General features: G+C 46.6%; 1 protein-coding gene across 1 annotated transcript in view; it reads left to right on the forward strand.

Annotated features, from left to right (window-relative positions):
* CAPN13 (calpain 13) overlaps positions 1-2567 on the forward strand; it is a 40932-nt gene extending 38365 nt beyond the window's left edge. The window contains exons 19-20 of the mRNA XM_057378194.1: positions 1489-1544; positions 2541-2567. Of these exons, the coding sequence (XP_057234177.1) occupies positions 1489-1544; positions 2541-2567 (83 nt within the window). The remainder of the gene's footprint in view (positions 1-1488; positions 1545-2540) is intronic.
* Positions 2568-15177: the final 12610 nt, after the last annotated feature.

A 15177-nucleotide genomic window follows, 5' to 3' on the forward strand; every position in this document is an offset into this window, starting at 1 on the left:
CTTCATTTAAAAAAGATCCTCTTACATTTTAAGTGCCAATGTAAAGACAAATCCTTTGCATCCATGTGGAAAGGAGTCTCTAAAAGTTTCATTGCTGCCTATAATGACAATCTTAAAATGCTCTCAACTTTTTCAGTTATCACTTTACAGAGGGTTTAATGTGGAATACATTTCTCAAACTTTTCAGATCATTGTGAACAAGTTTGTTACAGGAGAGGATAAGAGTGCCAAGTGGGAATAAAAGGCAGTCAACCTTTATGATGATGTGAATGCAGCAGGGAAGATAAAATCTGTCCCATTAAATCATTACTCATCCTTTCAAGATAGCCAGAGATGAGACCCAAACCAAAAGCAGCAGCTTCTTTGCAAATTCTATTTAACTGGAGTTAATGAAGCAGTAAAGAGGCACTTACCTCTGCCCAGAGGAGGTAATTTCAGCGCTGCCATTTTTTCCTAGAAAGACTGCTGGGTGCAAGCCCAGCCCTGCACATGCAGCCTTGTCAAGGGACTGGGCACAACATGAGGGTTTCCCTGTTCTGTGCCTTTCTCCAGAGCCGTGTGGGCTGGAWGTGCTTCATCGTGTCACCTTCCCTCTCCGCTCTGGGCCATACAGGGGGCTCTGGTGGCCTCCGAAGGGGTARATGAGCCCTTGTGCCCTATTCCTGCCCTCTCCCAGCATTGTGCWAAGGCTGGGCAGGTTTCTAAACATTTGTGGTCTTACGAAGTCTTTTCCATTCAGGGTGGGAAACTTCAGGCTCCCAGGGAAATGTGTCATTTCGAGATAGACAGACTTAAATTTGTTTCAAACTTTTATTACTGTTTATAACAGCACATTTCTAGGAGAAAAGTAATTTCAGAATAAATAAAGCCCCTCAAAATATTGTGTTTTGAGTTTATCCAAACACTTGAGTTTGAAGACTTCTCCTAGACATATTGCAATATAAATATGCACACAGAATAACAATATTTGAATGGATTTAAATTTTCTGGTGGCAAAGTGTTCTGTCAAAAAAAAACTTTCGGCAATGTTAATTTCAAACTCTAGCTGAATAACAGCAGCATCTGCATTTATATTCCCTGCAAAAAGCTTGCAAGGCATACTAATGACTTCAAGAGAAGCACTTTCTTTAGGGCACACTGTGATCACTCACTGCCAGGGAGGATGGAAAAGGACCAGCAGAAAATTCCCCGGTGGGAAGATGTGTTTCATTAGAGCACCGTCCTCCTGTCAGTCTTCAGGCAGGAAAACAATTGAAACAAATTGTGAGAGGAGATGAGAGCAGCCACATTGAGCATTGTCTGTCCCTATGCTTCTGCCAAATCCTGGCCCCCAAACTGGGATGCTTTCCCAGGCTGTGATCTGAGGGTCAAGGCAGAGTGTCCCAGCACAGGGACTGCAGCTCTGCTCCTCGGCAGCCACAGCCTTAGGTCTACTTTGCATTCTTGCTTCCTCTTCATGAAATAAGATTTTCTTTGCTCTGCCCCTAGATGCATTCCAAAACTTAGCAGAGGGCGGATCACAGATTTTGATGACAGCAATGGAGGTAAGAATGCTCCTTCCTTCTCTTCCTATTCCAGCTCCAAAGGAATCCACATATTAGCATGAGGGTGAGGTTAAAGATGGTGTGTGATGTACGTTCTAGGGCTTTTGCTCCTGGCTGGAGGTACATCCTGRGTGTTTCCCTGTGCAGCTCAGGGGTGGCCATGCACGGCCAAAGCACAAAGTCCTTCCTTAAGGACACCAGCCTGTCATTGCTGGAAACGTTGCTCAAAGTGACTTTGAGGAAGTGACAAAAAAAAAAAATTAAAAAAAAAAAAATACTGTGTCCTCATTCCTTATTGCCCCATCTGTTAATCCAGGATTGCAAACCATCTTAGTTTTAAGAAAGAAACAGCAGACAAATGCTTGCTGCTGCTGTTTGTCTTAAAAGCACAGCCTGAAGGATAGCTGGCTGAATGRGGATACATCAAGCTTTTTATCAGCTAGTCTGAAGCAAAAATCCTGCTGTGCTCCATAGTGATATGCCTGAGTACTGCATTTTATCAGTCTGGGSACTGTTATTTGACAACCCAGTGTTTAAAAAGATCTTTAAAAAAAGTCTTTTACAATCTCGCCAGCTTCCGTTTACACTCTGTGGTTAATGCAGAGCCTCAGAGTTCAGTAAATCTGTTCTGCACCAAGGGCACAGCACAGTTTGCAAGCAGAGGATCTGAACCTGTTTTACAGGGCAGTCTGTAGGACAGCCAGGTTTCCAGAATCTGGGCTCTCCTTTCCTCTTGCAATCAGGCAGGTGCCATCCTTTCGCAGCAATTGCTCCTGCTGCAGCTGCTGCAATAATTTATCATGGAAAACAACATATGGAAAGTGTTTCTGGGTCTGAATTGTAATAAGGGAGAGAGGCAGCTCCAAAATCCCTTAACTGTTCTGGACAGTACAGATGGACTACAATCACTGGGTTACCCCTGAAGGTCCTGAGACRCATCTGAATACTTGGTGTGCCTTCACTATCTAAATGCACCTTTTCTTCTCCTCTTTCCAGTGGCTGACCCTTGTCATGTACACCTAAAGAGATGGCAGAGCTCACGGTAAGAAATTTCTTTGTGCTGACAGGAGAGGGTGGGGCCATTACAGTGGCCACAGGGAATGTGAGTGGGGGCCTTGCAGGAAGCTCCCCCTGRGGTCATGTGRGATTTTGAGAGAAAGAGGGGARGAGATGAGAACTGCAGCRTGAGAGAAGYTGCAAAGGGAATTGAACTTTGGGCTATTTTTTTCTGGGGAAGTGCTGATGACTTTTCCAGTTAGGCAGGCTACCAATGGCTCAGCTGCAAACTTGTCCCAACCTGAGATAATAGAGGAGTGAGCARAAGTTCTTTTTTTGTCTTCTGAGGGGTGCAGTTACCTCTGCATATCTTACACMGCAGCAAATGTAAAGTCAAATAGAGGGTGGAGATGTGAAGTCACTTAGAATTCTTGGTCAGTCTGGTTTCTCATTTTTAACTGAATTRTGTCATTTGCTTTACATTTGAACAGCAATCCCTACTTTGTGCTTCTTTTGTAGTTTGCTCCCTGCATGTCAGGCCTAGAGAGGGACTTTTYCCCCCTGGACTTGCCAGTTTTGCTGCCTGGTTCTTGTGAAAGACTCTGCCTTTTCCTAAAAAGCTTGTGCTGTTTTTATATCCATAAACAGAAGGCCTTCATGTTTCTGCTAACCCTCTGGGATGCAGCTRTTCCAGATGCGGTGTTAAAGTGTTAGTGCTGGTCCCAGACATTTGTCACRGAGGAGAAAGCAGGGAGGGAACCCAATCCTTAGAGAAAACGTGCAGTGGAAGGGCAGTTGACCCCAGGAATTTATGAAGCATCCTTGGGCAAAGTCACCCACTTTCCTTCTCAGCCCGGTTCAAAAAYGGAGTAAAAAACCCAAACCATGGCATTCTTTGAAATCCACGAACTGCCTCCAGAAAAGCCTTCCTACAGACAGGAATTACAATAATAAATAACACATCTCTGATGTCTCACACCCTGTTTCTGAGGGCAGTTTGCACTGGSTGCAGCTTTGGTGAGGAGTTGGAAGGGGCAGTGTGTAAGGAGGGAGTAAATTCCGCTCCCCAAGGAGAAAGTGTGGTAGGTTCAGACCCGAGGCAGGGATGGCTCTGTGTCTTTCACCTTGATTCCAGGGCAACATTTGGGCCCTGCTGCTCCTCTCTCTCAGCTCCTGATTACATCCAATGTGTCCATCTGCAGCAGGAGGTGGGCTTCAGCACCCTGATGCCTTCACCCCTCKGAGCTCTGCTTGCAAACAAGCAATATTGCAATATTCTGGTTTGTTTGCAAGTCTGCCCTTTGCATTCGGAGCTGTGGACAGTGCAGATCTGCATTTTGATGTGTTGGTGAGTGGAAACATCAACACATATTCGACAAATATTCACAACACCTCACCCAGCACTTGCACTGCAGACTATCATTAGGTAAATATGAGAAGGACCTCGCCTTTGGAAATGAAGTTGCTTAAATTATTGCTCGCAAATTATATTCATAGTCTATTTAGTAGTCTTTTTTTTTCTTTTCATGAATCATTCATAAACTCATCCTAACTTCTGGGAATATATAATTAATCATAATTTTCAGTTTGGAATGGAATCCTGCCTGTGGGCTGTTTGTAAGCAGTTCACTGGAGCAATTTAGCAGACACTTGCAGCTGGAGCCTGGGCAGTCACAGCACAGGACCCTCAGAGGAGCAGAACTGTTCAAACTGGARCCTAACAAACTGTGATTGATGTGGGAAAACACATTTGGCATTCACTGAAATAATTCTCTTGGCAGAAATATTCCCATTAGTGATTCCTAAAGGCTGACCTGAAGCTGTCTGTGTTCTGAGTGAATCTCTTTACCTCTGTTTCAGGTGACTTTTCTTCCTCCTCAGTGGGACAGTGACCAAGGCCATCCCATACAAAAGCCATCCATGAAGTTCTTGAAAATCACTGTGAAGGAGTGAAGCCAGGTGTGCAGATATTGGGATGAAGAGCCTTTTCCAGGCAAACTGGAGGTGCCTTGGGGAGAAAATTGCTRATGGAAGCATTCCATGGACAAGCTGGTGGTACTTAATAGTCTGGCAAGCTGAAAGTGTTGACTGTAACCTCCTCTTATCTTCCTGTAAATAGTACAGAAGTCAGGAGCAGCTCCATTAACTCCATTGCAAAAAAAAAAAAAAAGACCCATGCCTTTTGTGTGAAAGGAATGTGTGTCACATAGGTTGCAAAACCAGCTAAGACACAGTTTTATTTGAATTATTTCTTAATTTTCTTGTGTGCCATTTGTATGTGCCAGAAAATGATTGAAGAAATTTGTCATAATTCATAAATAACACCCGAAGTGTTTTGATATTCTTTATACTTTTTATTAATAAATTTGGCAAAAAAAAATGTCTGGAGCATTTTTGAGTTCATCAACTATAGGGATTCCATTTTATTTGCTACAGCAATGGGGTGGCATATTAGAGATACAGAACAGATTGTTCAATGCTTTTTTCTGACTTCCAGAATCTATATTAGGACTTGTCTGGGAATAGACAAGTTTATCTGAACTGCATTCTCTTCCTCTGTCCTGATGTCTTTAAAAATGTAGGGCTCCTTCAGACATAGTTCCTGCTCAAAAATTTAACTTAAACCTGCAAAATAAYTGTAACCTTTTTGTTACCCACACATGAACTTCATTTTCATACTATTTTATCATGGTGATAACAGCAAATTTAGTGATCTATTCCACTCAGCTATTGAAAAAAATAATCTTTGAGGACTCTGTGAAAATGCCAAAAAAGAAGGATGCAAATGCCAATGGATGAAAGTAATCCAGGGTTGCCATGGCAATMTAATTCACACCGTGCCTCACCCAGACCCTCTGCACAAGTTCCCATTGAGGCATCCACACGAGAGCAACAAATTTATCYATTTGGCAGTGAGATGTTGCACCCTAGAGCAACAACGACATGGAAAGGTAAAGATRAGACCTGGATCTTTGCTGTCATGAGGTCACCCTGTGTCAGTGCCTCATTCAGAACCTGGAGAGCATTGCTCATGTAGGTGGGTCCTGGACAAAGGGGCCCACTCTTCCACTGAAAAGGAAGGGAAAGGGAAAGCAGTAAAATCAGGCTATTTTAATATTTTCCAGTAATTTTGGAACAAACTGATTCCGTCTCTGAAGTGGGACTTACACATCCCACCTAAAATGGTTAATCATTAATTAAGCCCTCCGAAAATGTTGGCAAAGAGAGGAGATAAAAAGGGGGCCCTGGAAAAATATATATGCTTTGCTAAAAGGGTTTATTAGTAGAACGATTTCAGAGGAAGGTTTATTTAGCATAGCCTGGGAATTCAAAAAGGGTAATTAAAAAACCTGAAGTACTTCTGGATGATTTCCACCACGCGGTTCAGGGGTGCTCAGTATGGCTCAGACCTGCTGGGAACAAGCAAGCTCTTGGTAGCTACAGGGAAGCCACCTCTGKTAAAGTTGCAAAATTCAGTTCAAGTCGACTGGTTTAAATGCATTCATGTTGTGTGGAAGTCTCATCAATAAAAATACCAAACCATTAAGATCAATCTTAAAAATCTTAATTTGCAGCTGGTGTATTCCTTCTCCTAYGTAACTGGCTTTGTGTGGAAGGCAGTTGTGCCTGTCAGGACACAAAGATCTGTGTCTCATAACTCAGCCTGGCCACTCAAACGCCTCCTCCTGGTTAAAAAGCAGGCACAGACAGCAGGCACAACCCGATCCATGGGTTGTGTCCCTGTGAGCAGCTGTTGGGATGATGCTCTGGGACCGTGCACAGAGCCCTGTAGTGCCCACCATCAGCTCCGTGCCCAGCCCCTCATCCTGCTGTGTGACTCTGTTTCTGAGCAGTTTGGGGACCACCCCCAGTCCCCGTGGGTCTGCAGGCTGATCCTGCTCTGGGGCAGAGCAATAACTCACTGCTGTCACACTGAGCATGGCTGCCTGTCTGTGGCACTGCAAGAATTGCTATTCCACTTGATTTATACCTCCAACCGAGCTAATTAAGCAACAATTCAGGRGGAATCCATCATTGTGACAGACTTGTTGATTAACCATCCCACAAGCRAAGTCAAGGGTGTTTGGTAGCCTGGGAAAAAAAAGGAAAAGGGTCAATAAGRGAGGAAAGCAATGATTTGGCCATAATACAGCAGTGACTATTATTTCCAAAAGCTACAAGAAGTTTAATACATTTCACAAATACAGGGGCCAACACTGAAAACRAAAGCAGCTCAGATCAGTGGGTGTTAGATAACGAGAGAAAAGTTCTACATCTCATCTTCCTGTGATTAGACTGTGAAGGCCAACTTTATGGGGATGGTGCCCCTATTAAAATCTTTGAGCCACTTCATCTGTGTTTGCCAGCTCTGAAATGTTAGCGTGGTCCCCATGAGGTTTCTGGCACTTGTGAAGGCTCTGAGATTCATCCAATTATGATAATATCATCTTTAATTTTTTTTTTATTAAAATCAGTTTCTAGTCCTCAGGGACACAGGACTGAAAAGCCCTTAAGAGAATCCGCTTTTAGAAATGGAAGAGAAGGACCTCAAACAAATGCTCTATTTTTAAATCTTCATGAGGCTAAAGCCCTGGAGAGGGTAAGAAGCAGATGAGATTAGTGATGCTGAACTCCCTAGCACAGAAGAGGGGACACAGAGCTGATGGAGCTGATGAAATTAGCAGATCTAAGTCAGCCATTAGCATTAGAAGGATTTTGGTGCAGAAGTGGTGACAGCTGACCCTGCCAGCATAATCCCTGGATGTAATCTTGGAGCCCTGCTGTTTACTGCCCTTCTCCTGAGACCCACAGGCCCTCTGTCTTACCTCTGCCTGGCAAGGGCTGTGCCCAAATCATCCCAAGAGGGGCAGAGGAGGAAGTTTTCACATCTTGCCTACAGGGTCTGCTCGGTGAAGATGTTTCCTGGATATGCAGGCTGGATCCAGGCCTTCCCAGACACCTTGGAGGCCATGGTTTGATGCTCAGAGAACATCCTGCTGTTGTGGCATGGGAGGCTGGGGGTGTCCATGGCCAGTTCTGGAGCACCTGAACCTCCCTCTCCACCTTGTGCTGTGCCTCACATCTCTCACAGAGAAACTGCTGCTGCAGTTTATACTGAGCAACAATAACATTTTTCAAGGAAAAAACAAATTTAAAAAGGCTTATTGTTCCATAGCCACATGCATAGCTGGAGCAGGGAAGGCTGGGTTAGACCCTGGCTGTGAGCAGCCATGGGTCCATGCACTTTGTGGTGGGCACTAATGATTTTTTATTTTTGTTCCTTAATGCAATGCATTTCTCAAAGCAAGGAGCAGCCACAGCAAATGCCCTGGGCATGGGCTGCAGAGCCACGGGCACCTCTTGGACAGGGCACAGCACTGAGGGACTGGAATTCATCCACCAGCCTGGAGAGGTGCCTGGGAATGCTCAGCTCTTGCTRCTCCCCCCAGCCAGATGGTGACCCTTTCTCAAGAGAAGTATTTGTCCTTCTCTGGGTAGGAGGCAGATGGAAATGCTGTCAGGAGAGACCCCTGCCCGTGTTTGGGTGGCTCAGCAGGAGCACAGCCCAGCGCTGGRATTGTTTCTCTGTCGAGGGTGCCAGCTCTATCTGGAGTTATTGTGCTCAGTCATAGCACAGTCTTTGGGATCTCTTTGGGGCTGCAGCTCAAACATTTCACTCTTCCCTGGCAATTCCTTGGGTGAAATACCTGAATTTACAATTTCTGGCTACACTCGCACCTGTTCCCACCCTGCAATAGCTGCACATCCTCAGCCCGGGGAGGGGGATGCCCAGACAGTCCCACAGCACTGCAGACAATTTAGAGCAGGTTTCCAATGTCCCTCTCCAGGCTGGCCACTGCCACCCTGTGTGCCTGGGCCAGCTGTCCCCAGCCCGCWGTGGCACTGGGTCCATTTCTGCTGCCTGGCAGTGACATCTAGAGGCTCCCTGGCCTGAGCTCCCATTGCGCTGCTCCAAGCGCTTGGCAGCAGAATCCTATTCCTCACAAAGCCCCTGGGGAGGGCTGAAATACTSCAAGACTGAAATCCGAGTCCTTCCCTGCCCCTCCTTCCCTCAACCACCACGGGAAGGTTCTTTGCCGTAACCTCTCAAGGAAATTTGGCATTGTTTCTGGGATACCAAATGTCCCTTCCCTGAGAGAAAATCTGRTCCACGTCAGGCTGGTGCTGATTAAACGATTCATACAGCTTTCCACTTGAGGAAATATTATTTCCTTGCTTTACATGCCATCYATTAGGTTTGAGGCCATCCAGCATCAAATGCAAAGCTGCCACAGAAATACCTCTGTATCAAGGCTGGCTGTGCAAGATGAAAGATTATTGTGCAAACAGTATTATGCATTTAAAAGCAATGYGTTCAAGGAAAGGGGAGGAAATATATCATCTCCATACACTGAATTATTCAGCCAGATGATGAATGCATCTCCTGAAGCATTCCCAGGGTTTGGGCTGAAAAACCTACCATGGAGAGAGAGAAGGGATGCTATTGCCTATGTGAAAGGTACTTGGTATTCAATAGAATGTGTATTCTCCAGGGTGATATCCCACAGGCATTTTGAGTCAGCAGAGCAGATTGCAAACGATCTTCTARCCTGAAATCAGGGAAAAAGCAGCTTAGTGAAGTAGAGTTTTCTCACAGTAMAAAATTTGCAGGAATATTGCAGTGAAAAGTGGGAGGAATGGCTCTTGCCCATCCTGTTCTTATATCYGCCCTTCTCTCCTCTTTGTTTTGTCTGCCTGATGCTGAAGAGCTGGGCTGTAATGATGATTCTCAGCTCCACGCAGGGAGAAATGCTCAGACAAGGTGGGAGGCTCAGCTGTGGGGTGAATATGCTCCATTATCCTTGGATTCCATGGCCTAAAAATCCCTTCTCCTTATCTCTGAGGGACACAAGTTATATCTCCATCCATGGAGGAGGAAGGTGCTTTGCTTACCAATGGTGTGTATGATGTGCAAGACCTAAACACAGTCATTAACCCACAGAAATTTTAATGTGTCAAGTTGTTTGGGGGTTTTGGTTTTGTGTTGTGTTTTTCTTTTTCAAACCAGCATTCCACATGCTCTAGAACTCAGAGGTGATAGGAGACGTGAAATGGAATTGAGATTGTCAGGCTGTCTTGGTTTTACTGGATTGCAAGAAGAACAGTTAAAAGAAAATGGCATCTGTGAGCGTCAGATTTTTCTTTTTCTGATACTTTCTTTCTTCTCCTGGACACTGGCATAAAAGCTTCCCTTTTCATTACTACACCAGATGAAACCAAGGGATTTTTTCCCCCATTAGAAAAAATAAACAGTTTCAAGCTTTTGGGGTAATGAGTATTGGCCAGCACAATGTTTAATCAAATTTAGAGGATGAATTGAACACCTGACTCTTGGCTCCCAGGTGTCATTGGTTACCACTGAGGCCCCTTGGCCAAAGCCTTCCACACCAGGCTGACGATATTAGGAAGCCAGAGGGAGAGTAATGGGCTGTGGTGGACCTGGATATTTTCTTCGGGGCCCTGCTTGCCAGGCAGAATTCTCATTAAAGGCAGCAGAGGGGATTTCTGGGCTTTTTAAGTGGTCTTGGTGACCTTCAGCATTTCAAACTCCCCATTTGGGCACTCGCTCCAGCCTGGGGAGGGATTGACATCATTCCTCCTTCCTGAAATGAGGYGTCAGAAACCACCTGAGCTTCAATGGGGTAGGAGGATGCTCTGTGGCCTGGCTGGAATGAGGAAAGAGGAGCAGTGAGTCTAAAGCTGGGCATGGATGTGCCCCAAGGACAGGGAAGCAGAGGCAGCACTTTCTATGGCCCTGCAGAGGTTTTCTGGGGCAAACATGGACCCCTCCAGCAAGCTCTGGTGCCACAGGTGACTGCAGAGGTGCTCTGGGGAGGTTTCTGTGTTTTACAGCCCTGGAACAAAGCCATGGGGGCCCGGGAAAGTCACAGCAGGCAGACGARGAGATCTCAGTGTGCTCCTGAATTGCCTGGCTCACCCCAACCATGGGAAAGCATTTCCTGCAGGCTCAGCCGCCGCTCCTGAGCTGACTGAGACCTTTAGGGGGTCATAAAYGCCGTGTCCCTGCAGGCAGCTCACCTGGAAGCTCCCTGCTAACACAGGCTGGGACACAGCTCTGCTCCTGGAGCAGGATCCAGCTCTCCTGCCCAATGTCCCCATAATGGGAACAAATCTGAGACAGGCAGGCACGGCTCTGCAGGCACCTCTGAGACAGAGGGCTGGCTTTGAAGCCCCATTCACAACAGGGGATGGAAGAAACCTTTTCCTGTTAAACCTCATTTGTTAAAATAATTTCTGGGGGTTTACCCTTGTGCAATTTCTCTTTAAGGCCTTATTACCTCATCCCCAGGGTTGGGAGAGGGCCATGCTGYTGGACAGCAGTCACATCCAGGAGGCCACAGGCTGAGCAAACAGCTTTGCTTTGCCGAGCTGGAATCCCCAAACGGAGGGAGGCGAGGGCYAGAGGCTGCTTGCACAGCTGCTGAAAGGCTCAGGAAGCTGTGGGATCCCTGAGCCATCAGGGCTGTGCCTCTGGGATGTGCCCTCCGTGCTGCCAGGCTGCCTGTGGATTGACACACATTCCCACTGACCTACATTCGAGGGATTCATGAGTCACACATTTAAAAAATCATTTCTCTAATGAACAGACTGCTGCTACTGAGATGGCAGTTTTGCATGAGATACGGAGCGAGAGCCTTTGATTATTTGAATATAATGATGTACTTCTAGCATAGCGTTAACAAAAAAATAACTGGCATTTGGCCCTTTATGCAGATACTTGTGGCTTTCAAGACACTTTATGGATGAATTGATTCTGTTCAMTCAACCAAGGCGTGGAAGAATTATTTCCTTCTCTAAATCCACAGTGGGTCAATAAAAAGGGGGACAGGATTTCCAGAACTCCCTTKTACTTTTGACTGAACAATGGAAGAGCCTTTAGCAAGGCCTGAGACTGAAGTGTACCCAGAGGTAGAAAGCCAGAGGTAGAAATTTTTAGGTCAGGAACAGATTGTTTCTCTTTTTTTTGGACAAGATAGGCTCTGATTTAATGAAGACTTCATTAATCCAGGGATGTGCCATGTCATGTATAATACAGGAGTTCAGATGGATGGAGCACAATGTTCTCTATCACAGGGATCTGAAGTGGCAGGATCTGCATGGGGATTATGACAGCTCCTGGAGTCAAGGTGGGCTCCAGCCGGGGGTGGCTCAGAGGGACACGCTGGCAGGACAACCKGTGGCAGGGAATTGATCTTTAAGGTSTCTTCCAACCCAAACCATTCTATGATTTTAAGAAAAATTCATTGAAGGCATGCAGAGCTTTGGCAAGTTGGAATTTCCTGGGCAAAGTATTTGAACAAATGCTTTTCCCCCCCACCTTGAAATGGATAGATTGTGTAAGAACTTCTGGGAAACGACACAGCTTTTAACCCCCTGTGCTGCTGATATGCAGACACTCCCCCGAGGYTAATCTCATCTTAATTTGTGATGGGGGTGTGTTTGAACTACTTCATCATTCGATAAAGGGCTTTATCTTATTTACAGTATATTCATTCCTCTTCAAGTCCTGTTTCCCCTCYTCTCACCCGCGGGATTGTTAAACCCAGAACTTTACCTGAGCAGGTTATTTAAATAAGGGTTTGTTTTTTTTTTTCTGATTTTCTCGCCCGTGGGGCAGGAGATGCTGCCGCAGTTCCAGGCGGGAGCTGCAGATGGCAGGATTGAACTGCGGACCCGGAGTGACCGCGCTCTCTGCTCTCCAACAGCGAATGCCATCAGCCCGGGGACAAAGGGACACGCAGGACCCCGCAGGTGCCACGGGACACCATCCTCACTGCGTGCTTTGAGGTGTTCAACCCCTCTCGCCAAAGAGATTCTTCTCCTCCACGAGCACAGAGGCTCTCAGCCCGTGTTGGTATCCTGAGGGCACTGCACCCTCCTCCTTCCACCCACAGAGGAGCAGRAAAATGCACAGAGAAAGGCACTCTAGGTAACCAAAGTCTTCTGAGCATCTTCTGGTCGAGGAATCATTAAATAAATTTGGATATCTTAGTCTGGAGAAGAGCTGCTTGCGCTGATGGTAGAGAGCAGGTGCATTAAAAATCCCATTCATTGTTGTGTAACACAGAACCAGGAGCAGCAGATGAATCTCTGGCTGCTGTGCTCACACAGGGCAGATGAGGCCCTGCTTTACACAGCCTGGAATGACAGAGCTCAGCTCTGTGAGGGGCTGGGGCTGCCAAACTCTGCACAGCTTTGAGAAGGAACTGGGAACCAGCTTCATAGAGAGGAATYAATCAGGGGGTACCATGCACAAGGGCATCCCCTCCTGCTCATGAGGAAATCAGTTCAGGCATTAAACCCCTCCAAGGACCTGCTCTTGGAGCCAGGAGACTGTGCTTTCAGCTGGCCTGATCCAGCACTTCRGTGGCCTTGGCCTGGGGATGAGTTTTAGGGGATGCTGGGAGCTGCTTTCAATTTCAGAAATCCTTTTCCAGGGCAAAACTGAGCCTGTGACCCAGCTACATTGAGGCTAGAAGATCAGAAAAACGTATGTATAAAACAAAACAACAAAAAAAAAATTGTCTTCACCTTAAGTGGGTTTTGAAGGGGAGAAGGTGGGATTCCCAGGTTGGGGTTTCCAAAGGCATGGGATGGCATCATTGCAATGTGTCTTTAAGCCTCTTTACACTGAGCTGGAGCCAGTAGGGAAAGGCAGGGTGAGTCCCTGGTGTTGGGATTGTTGAGCATCACAGAATTGTAGAATCATTTAGGTTGAAAAAAACCTTAAAGGCCTGAGTCCACCATTAACCCAGCACTGCCAAGCCCACCACTAAACCACGTCCCCAAGTGTCACATCTACGCATCTTTAAATTTCTCCAGGGACGGTGACTCCACCACTTCCCCAGGCAGACTGTTCCAGTGCTTGGCAACCCTTTTGGTGAAGAAATTCCCAATATCCCTGTCCTGTCAGTTGTTAMCTGGGAGAAGAGATCAACYCCAGCTCTCTAKAAACTCCTTTCACTCTGAGCTTTGTCAGCCCTTGGCTGAGCTTGGCCTGTTTCTTACCTGAGCGGGTTCCTCAGCCAGGCCCTGCTCTTTGTGCGCTGCATCTCTCCCATCCTCTGCATCCCAGAGTGCAGTCCCAGCAGCTGGGGACCCTCAGCATTGTCCAAGAGCAGAGCAAGGCTGGAGCAAGCAAACCCCGAGTTCAGAGTGGCTTTCTCACCAACAGGTCTGGTTAATGGATGTGGATCTGTGTGATGAGCAGCAGAGAAAGAGGAATCACACCAGCATCATCCCAGTGAGTGCCGTTCTCAAAACCTATTTTGTCTTTGAAGAAAAATGACTCTTTCCCCATTTTACTTAGGCTCGATTGGCAATATGGGGGCAGCCCTGATTTGTCATTTCCTGGCAGGGTTAGGTTCAGTGCAGCACGGTGGGGATGGTGGCAGCAGCACCKTCAGAGCCAGGAGAGGAGGAGGAGCAGGATCTTGGTACTAAACTCTGGAAGTGCTGATGCTCTGTTGTTAACAACCAGATGATATGAAATGATATCAACAGCTGCTCAGCTCCATTGATTGGCTTCTTGGCATCAGCCAAGGGACCTTCCATGCTTTTCCTGACTGGATTTGATTTTCAGGCTCTTTAGCTTGCTGGCTGCTCTGGTTTGGACCAGAGGGCTCGGTGTTCTGTCTGCAGTCAAATTTCCAGTGTTATAAGGTTATGAAGTCTGATAGAAYGAGGGGAAATGGCCTCAAATTGAATCAAGRGAGGTTTAGGTTRGATATTAGGAAAAAAATTCCAYRGACAGGTTTGCTAAGCAYTGGAACAGACYGCCTRRGGAAGTGGTGGCTTCACCATCYCTGAAAGTATTTAAAGGTGGTGAGAGTGACATTACGAGAGCAACAGCATGTGCTGATGTGAGATCATTTGCAAGATTGTCTGGAGCCTTCTTTTTGTTTTTTGTTGGTTTTTTTTTGACTGGCCAGTGAGCTATTGGACTATTGAGGTGGAAAAATCTGCTGCTTGTTAGTTAACAACTGTATGAAATGAGCAGCCCCTACATGTTTCTGATCACCGTGCTTGGTGAAGCTGTGCTGGCAGAACAAGCTCTTTGTCCCCTTGTGTGGCTAATGAAGGAAAGCCACTTGGCTCCTGACAGGCCAGGAGAAAGCAGAACAAGCCTGATCTTTGTGATCTTTGCTCCTGCTGAGCCCTGGCTTGCTGCTGYAGCAGGGGACAGGGAGAAGGCACCGACCTCAGTGCTGGCCTTGGCTTCCCACACTGGAAAGGGTCAGTGCAGCACCCAGGCAAACACTGGCCCAGTAAGGATGCTGGGATTTTCCCTTCAGCAGCGTGCACTGTCCTGTTTCCAGACCCTTGGCAATCTCCATGTCCAGTGCCTGATTCCCCCTTACCCTAAATTCACTCGAGGCCTAGCTGGAATCCTTTGCTGGGGTGGGAGAGCATAATTTCATTTATTGAACGACTTCTCCACAACTTCATTTGCCCGCAGTTAGCCCTGCGATCCGCCTTTCCCCAAATCCCATGGCATCCTGCTGGAATCTGTGCATGGCTGCATGGGCAGGGAGGGTCCTGAGGAGGCACCAGG

The sequence above is a fragment of the Malurus melanocephalus genome, unplaced genomic scaffold (genome assembly GCF_030028575.1).
Source record: "Malurus melanocephalus ecotype Western Australia unplaced genomic scaffold, MMel_1.1 scaffold_345, whole genome shotgun sequence".
Taxonomy (NCBI): Eukaryota; Metazoa; Chordata; class Aves; order Passeriformes; family Maluridae; genus Malurus; species Malurus melanocephalus.